General features: G+C 53.1%; 1 protein-coding gene across 2 annotated transcripts in view; it reads left to right on the top strand.

Annotated features, from left to right (window-relative positions):
• Positions 1–595: 595 nt before the first annotated feature.
• Positions 596–6,969, top strand: part of TENT4B (terminal nucleotidyltransferase 4B) — a 43,540-nt gene continuing 37,166 nt past the window's right edge. Inside the window, exon 1 of one of the 2 annotated variants that reach the window (XM_086620778.1) lies at positions 596–1,134. In XM_086620778.1, coding sequence (XP_086476904.1) covers positions 599–1,134 — 536 coding nt within the window. In that variant the 5' untranslated portion in view covers positions 596–598. The remainder of the gene's footprint in view (positions 1,135–6,969) is intronic. The other variant, XM_086620779.1, reaches the window with a different exon arrangement.

The following is a 6,969-nucleotide window of genomic DNA, read 5'->3' as shown; positions in this document are numbered from 1 at the left end:
GACAGACGCGGCCCCCCGCCAGCGGCGCTGGGCCCCCCGCCGGCGGTGCTGCCCCCTGCCGTGCCCTCCGCCGCGGCCCCCGGCCGGCCCTGCCTGCACCTGCCGCCGGCGGGGCTGAGCGAGCCGGGCCGAGGGCTCGTCCGCCGAGCGCGGCCCCTCCCCGCCGCTGCCCCGCACCCCTGACGCGCGCCGCCGGTGTCTGCCGGCAGCCCGCGCCCCGCCGAGCGCCGGGCCGCCCCGGGAGCGGGACGGCTCCGCCGCCAGAGCAGCCGCCGCTGTCGCGCGAGGGCCGGCCGGGGCGCCCGGTGGGCTCGCGCTGCGGGTGACGGAGCGGGGGACAGACCCGGGGAGCGCCGCCCGGCCGCCGCCGCCGCCCCCTCTCCTGCGCGCCGCCCGTGTGCCGGCGGCCCAGCCGGGCCCCGCCTCGCCGCGCTCGCCAGGAGGGGCGGGGGCTGTGGAGCGACGGCAGCGAGCAGGCAGGCGCGGAGCTGCCCTTCCATAGGAGCCGCCATTAGCGCTGGGACCCGGTGACAGGGTCTCGGCGTCGGCGGCCGGCGCGGCGCGGGGAGCGGAGGCAGCCGGGGTGGGTCCCCGTTTGATGGATCCCCGGATCGCCTGGTTCCAGCCAGAGCAGCTCGGCCCCTCGAACCGCCTGTGGATGCAGATCTGGGAGACCACGCAGGGGGTCCGCAACCTCTACTTCCAGCAGCAGCAGCAGGAGCAGCAGCAGCAACAGAGCGCCCCCGCCGGGGCCGGCCCGGCCTCCCCGCCCGGCATGTACCGCGCCCCCCGCGCCGACCCCCAGCCCGACTTCCTGCCGCTCGAGAGCGCCAACAACCAGCACAACCGCAGCCACCACCAGGCCTCGCCGCCCCCGGGGGCCGCCGCCTGGGCCCGGCCCGCACGGGGGGCGCCGCCCGCCGCCGCCGCCGCGGCTGCCAGCAACAAGAGGAAGCGCGACAACAAGGCCAGCACCTTCGGGCTCAACTACAGCCTGCTGCTGGGGCCCCCCGGGCAGGGCCGGGCCCCCGCCCTGGGGGACGAGCCGGCCGCCCGGGCCCAGGCCGGCCTGGCCGAGCCGCTCTACACCGGCACCCCCTGGAAGAAGAGGAACTACAGCCAGGGAGTCGTGGGGTGAGCGGAGCGGCCGCGGCACCGGGCCGGAGGGCGGGCGGGCGAGGGGGCGCCGGGCAGCTGCCAGCGCCGGGCCCGGCCCCGGCCCGGCCTCTGGAGGGGGTGGGCGCTGAGGCCCTTCCCCGCCCCAGGGCCAGTGCGGGGAGCGCGGCCCGCGCCGGGGTCGGGCAGCAGTAGCGGGGCGGCCGCCGGCGTGCGGCGGGGGACGCTGGGCCGCGGTACCTGAGGCGGGGCGCGGCCCTGGCCCAGGCCCCGGCCCCGGCGGGTGGCGTAGGGCGGCCGGGCCGGGTCCGCGGGGCGCCGCTCGCCGCCGGCGGGGGGAGACGGGGGCGGCGGGGCCGGGCCGCTGCCCCGGTTGTCAGTACCTTGCGCGCCGCCGGGGAGCGGCCGCGTACAGCCGCCGCTCGGCCCCGCCGGTGTCCGCCGGCCGAGCGGCCTGCGGCGGGGCAGCCCCTTGTGCACCGCGGCGCGGAGCGTCCTGTCCCCCGCGGCGAGCGGCGTCGGGCTGGGCTGCGCGGCCGGCCGGGGCGGCGACTGCGTGGGGCGGGGGGGGTAAAAGGGTAAAAACGTGGCGGCAGCGGGTGCCCGGGTGCATGCCGATGGTGCGGGCACGCCTGTCCGCAGGGACGGGAGCTCCTCGCAGGCTCCTCTGCTGTCGCCGCCCGTGCACGTGGGGCGCGCTGCCCGCTGTCGCGCCGTGCGCCTCGTGTTCGCGCAGGGGTTCGCTGTCGCCCTGCTGCTCCCTGCGCCGTTGTTCTGGTCTGTTCGTTGCTGTTGAGATGCCCGGTACCGTCGCTGCTCCCGCTCGTGCTGCGGGGCTGGCTGGCGCCCTCCACTCGCCGGTCGCCCGCGGGGGCTGAGCTGGGGGCGGGAGGCAGCACCCTGTCCGCCGGGCAGCTCCTGCACGCCCTCCACAGCTGTCAAGCACGCGTCTGAAGCTTTGTGCTACATGTGCGGCAAGTGCATAGCGGGAGCTGTACCTTAAATAACAATCTGCTGATGTTAAAAGGAAGTGCACAGACTCGGTAATTACACGGGGAGTGTGTTTTCTGAGGCCTGACGGAGGAGGTATGCACACATGCTGGCACCCACGCTCGGAAATAAACGTGCATGCATGTATAGAGTATTGTGTATTTCAGGATGGGATTATTAGTGGGTTTCATGGATCTCCGAGGGTGGAACATGCATGCTGATCTGAGTATTTTGTCCATAGTGCTTTGCCTTAGCTAAGATCTCATCAGTTGGCATTGCACGAGCCCGCTGAGATCGAGGGCAGGCAAACATGTATCTTCTGTTTATCCGAAAACTGTTTTGACTCTTCCCTCCTCCCTTTTTTTAAACACAAGGATGGCTTTTGATATGGGTGATGCCCTGGATAAAAGGTATTTGGTAACTTCTGTGGCTTTTTTTTTTTTTTTAAAGTTCATGCTCTTCAAAATATAACCTTTGCCTTGACCCATAGCATACCCCTCCTCCCTGCGGCAAGAACTCGTTGACGTGTATTTGACTTGATAAGTATGGATTTCTGGTGTGGTGTGTGCAGGTGTAATACCCTTTCCAATCCTGCTCCTTTACAAACAAGTCTGGCTTGGTTCCAGGGTTCAGATGGCGGAGGTGTATGGTGACAGTCAAAGGCCAGGAAGAGCTCGTTTTAGAAATCAGCAGGGATTTGGATGCGTCAGTTTTTGTGTGCCCAACTTGTACCTAAGGGTCCTTCATCTCCCTCCCACTGGAAAGCATTGACCTCTGCCTTCCGAAATCACCATTCTACAAGATTTGTCAAAACGACTACTCAAATTTGCTGGTTGCTTTGGAAGACAAACTTAGAACCTCTGGCTCCCTATTTTCTTGCCAGCTCCTATGTTACCTTTACTGCTGGGGTTATAATAATTCATAAAATGACGCTGCAGAAGTGTGCTATTTTAGGTTCTGTAGTCACTATACATTGGAACCTTCCGTAACTTTCTTCACCTGACTTAAAAGTGATGTGAGCAAAACATACCCAGTACTGAATTTTTGTAAGTTAGTTTTTGGACTCTGTTTATCTTCTAGCTTGTCGCTTATTTACTTGAAGATCAAGCAACATTTTTAGAAGTGTCCTTCTCTCTCCCTCGTAAATCCATAAACGTTTTCACTGTAGTGAAGGTATGGGGAGGCAGGGAAAGGGTGAGCTTCATCAAGAGATTAATAATAATAGTAGGGGGAAAAAAGGGTGAGCTTCAGCAAGGAATTGATAATAACAACAACTGTACCAAAGCATTCAAGGTGATGTCTGTTGCTAGAGTTGGATTTTGGTTGAATCAGTTTCAAACTCCCAAGTGGAAGCATGTTGTGGGCTTTTTTTTTAAGTGTTAACAAGAAGCACTCAAATCTGTTGGTCTACGTTTGGCCTGACTGTCTAGTTTGTGGCACATATTTACATGATGCTGAGGTTCTGTTTTAGTTATTTCCTTTGTCCAAAGTGTGTCTCTAAGATACACCCCTACATTGCTTTGCCTCAATGAGGGAAGTGAGAGATGTTTGCTTCTAAAAAACCTATTTATTCCAAAGGTATTAGAGGCAGTTGGCTGACAAATCTTGAATAAAAAATTATGAAAACAATTTCTAAAAGGAGCTAAAGCCTCTTAGGAGAGCATAGAAAATGCTTAGGTCTTGTGAAGGTTGCCGCGTGAGCGACTGGCTGCTGGCAAGGCCGCGCGAAGCCGCCTGCGTGACTGCTCGTGGCGGGCACCGGGGGCTGCCATCGCTCCCGCATACAAGTTTCCTTTTAATAACTGTCTGTTGTAAGACATCTGACTCGAGGCTTGAGACACCGGACAGTAATGATGGGTAGAGAGGTCTGTAACCTAGCAAATGAGATTGTTGCTAAAGTAAATATTTTAAATTAATTATTTCCGACGTGAATTCCCAAATTTGTGTTGCCTGGTTCTAACCAGTTCTGCTTACCGGGGAAAAAAGATACCTGCAGTTCTATTACAGCATTACTTGTGTGTTAACAGGTACCTTTGTCTTCCTGACTGTTTTGATGCAAATTGTGAAAAAACAGTAAAGGTTCTCAACACTTTTCCGTATATACCGTCATGTAATTTTGTTCAGTTAATCACTTTAAATTTTGTCTTGTGAATACGACACTGTCGTACAGTCTAATTTTCTGAAAGATTGGGTTTGACTTGCTGGCAAACACAGATGAAAGCTGACATGTGACAATCATCTTTCCTGTGCAAGGATGTCACTTGTGTGTACGGCTGTGCAAAACCAGCTCTGAACACGCAATTGTATTGATTAGCTGTCTAGAAAAACAGTCCAATAATTTTTAGCTAGTTTGACAGTTTATGTAAACACATAACAGTGTGTAACTAGCTGTCTAAAGATTTAGGTAAGGTAAACATGTTGAAATAGTAGAGATTTTGGTTAAAAGCTAAGTATCTGTTCAGTCAAATCTTTTTGATTGAGTTTTTTCTTCTCAAGTTTTTTATTTTTATTGAGTAACATACTTTCTTAGTTGATGGTGTTTATACATATAAAGACATAACCAAGTAATTAAAAAGTAACCCACAACAGTATTGTTGTTTATTTCAAGATAAATTTCTTACGAACTATGCACAGTATTTGCCAACATTCACCAGTGCTGAAATACTGACACTCAACATGTGGCTGTTTTTTACTCCCACAGCGTTAACGGTGCTATTGTGTACATTGTATTCTGGCCTGTCTTTAATATTTTCTCTTATTCTAAGTTTTCAGACTTGCAGTTCTATTAACAGGTACTCTGCTTTGTTCTGGCACTCTTAACTTTGTGGCTTCTGAAACAGCTCTGTACATCAATTGTCTAGTGCTGCCTGCAAGTTGCTTTGCACCAGTTGGATTCCGCTTGCATATCCTGCATCCTCTGGGGACTTTGTCAACAGACAGTAGTGCTGAAAAGAATGGATAACGCAGAAAATTAATGAAAAGTTTTACAGGGCATATGAGGTTACTGTTGTCTTAACACATAACATACCTTTAAAGAGTTTAATTTCATTTACCTTGACAGGGTACTTAGTAGCAGAACTCAAGGATGTAGAAGGATGTGTGGGTTGGGGTTTTGGAGGGGGTTCTCTGCGTGCGTGTGTGTCTCAAGGGCAACCGTAAATAATGTTAGTAGTGTCACAACTAAAAAGGGAGGAAAAAGTATTTAGGATACTGAAGTGGCTGCTTTACAGCTTTTACTGAGTTTAGATTGACCCTAGCTAAAAGGTGACACAAGAAGAACTGCTTAAGCCAGAAGCCTTAAGTGTAACAAGACCCAAAATAAAGACTTACGTGTAAATTTGATCTGGCTTCCCGTAGGTTTCTGTGATTCCTGTGCCAAAGGAAAGAGTCAAGTTCCCAGGTAGGAGATGTGGATTTTGGTACTCTGTAGGGAGCTGGTTAGTTTTCACAGGAATCTACAGCCAAAGGCAAGAACCCAATTACTGTGTGAGTTTAAGGAAGAAAATCTGTCGTGTACTCCTGAGGAGGAGCCTGGGTTAAATAGAAAACGGTGCATTTTGAAATATTGGATGCACACTGCTTTGAAGTACTGATGGAAACTTTGCCATGAAAGGGAGAGCATCCTCTGGCCCCCAGAGGAGGGATGTGCACATGGGCGTGCACGCACTCGCAGGCTGCTGAATTGCTTGGCACAGAATTGAGGCTTCAGCTTATTTCATATAAGGGTTCCCAGCGTGTTGCCCAGGGTTACAGAGGATACCATGAAATAAAATCGTAACTACTTTAGGAAAAAAATAGCTTAAAGCCATACATCTTTGCTACAGAAATTCTGTTAAGAATTTTTTCACGTGAAGTTTGTCAGCTTTTCAGGTCTTTTAATCTCTTTTTTTGAAAGAAGCTAAGTGCGTTAAGGCAGGTGCAAGCTCATTCTCCACAGGCTTTGAGCTGACCAGAGGACATGTAGCTACAGTAACGCAACTGTCTGCCTGAGATAACTTACTCTGTGTCTCTTCAGCTCGTATTTGCTCAAGCCCGTGCATGGTATCAGTCCCAGTTGCATGATTTCTACGTGGGTTGGAGCACAAACAGAAGGAGTTGAGTGTAGTGTGAGTGGAGCAAGTCTGTGTACCTGCAGCAAAACGCCTAGCCAGACCGAATGCCTGACTTAGGGAGGTCTGATAAAATCTTGATCAGTTGTGGTGTTTGTCATCATGTGCTGTTATGTGCTTAAATCAGATGTGTGGGCGGTGCTTGATTTGCTGTTGCATTCCTCAATTACACGTACAAATGCTTCACGTAACTGACAGGCACTTTTGTGCAGAGGCTTCTGATTTCTGGTAGAACAACGAGGTGTGTGTATGACTGAATATATCTGCTGTTAGAGTGGTTCCATCTGTTTTGGATTTAGTTAAAACATAGGTTGCAATTAAATTCACTGTGTACATTGTGTGTGAAAATGAATTATTCAGGAAAAATTCATAGACACAAACGTGCTTGCTTCCTGAAAAGCCTCTTGGAACAGTACTCGCACCTCGCTCTGTAGCTGCGTGTGTAAGCTGTGAGGTAGAAGTGCAAGGATGTGACTTGAGTGCAAATCCTTTTCTTGTATCCGTCTGATAAGATCCACCATTGGTCTCCGTCCCGTCCTGAGTCATGCCACAGCACAGTCCTGGCACTACCCTTGTGACAGCTTGTGCAGCTCCTCAAGGCGGTCATCTGGGTTTTATGGAAGTGAAATCGGATATTTCCCCACAGCCTCCTGTAGTAAGAAATTACTTCTTTTGGAGGGGTTGAGAGGGAGAAAGGAGTTTACTAGAGGATGAAATTGTTGGCCTAAAGGCAGTTTTAGGAAATATGCTGTAA

The sequence above is a fragment of the Tauraco erythrolophus genome, chromosome 15, assembly GCF_009769465.1.
Source record: "Tauraco erythrolophus isolate bTauEry1 chromosome 15, bTauEry1.pri, whole genome shotgun sequence".
In the NCBI taxonomy this organism is placed as follows: Eukaryota; Metazoa; Chordata; class Aves; order Musophagiformes; family Musophagidae; genus Tauraco; species Tauraco erythrolophus.
The sequence above is the reverse complement of the archived record's forward strand: the minus strand, read 5'-3'. Positions and strand labels throughout refer to the sequence as shown.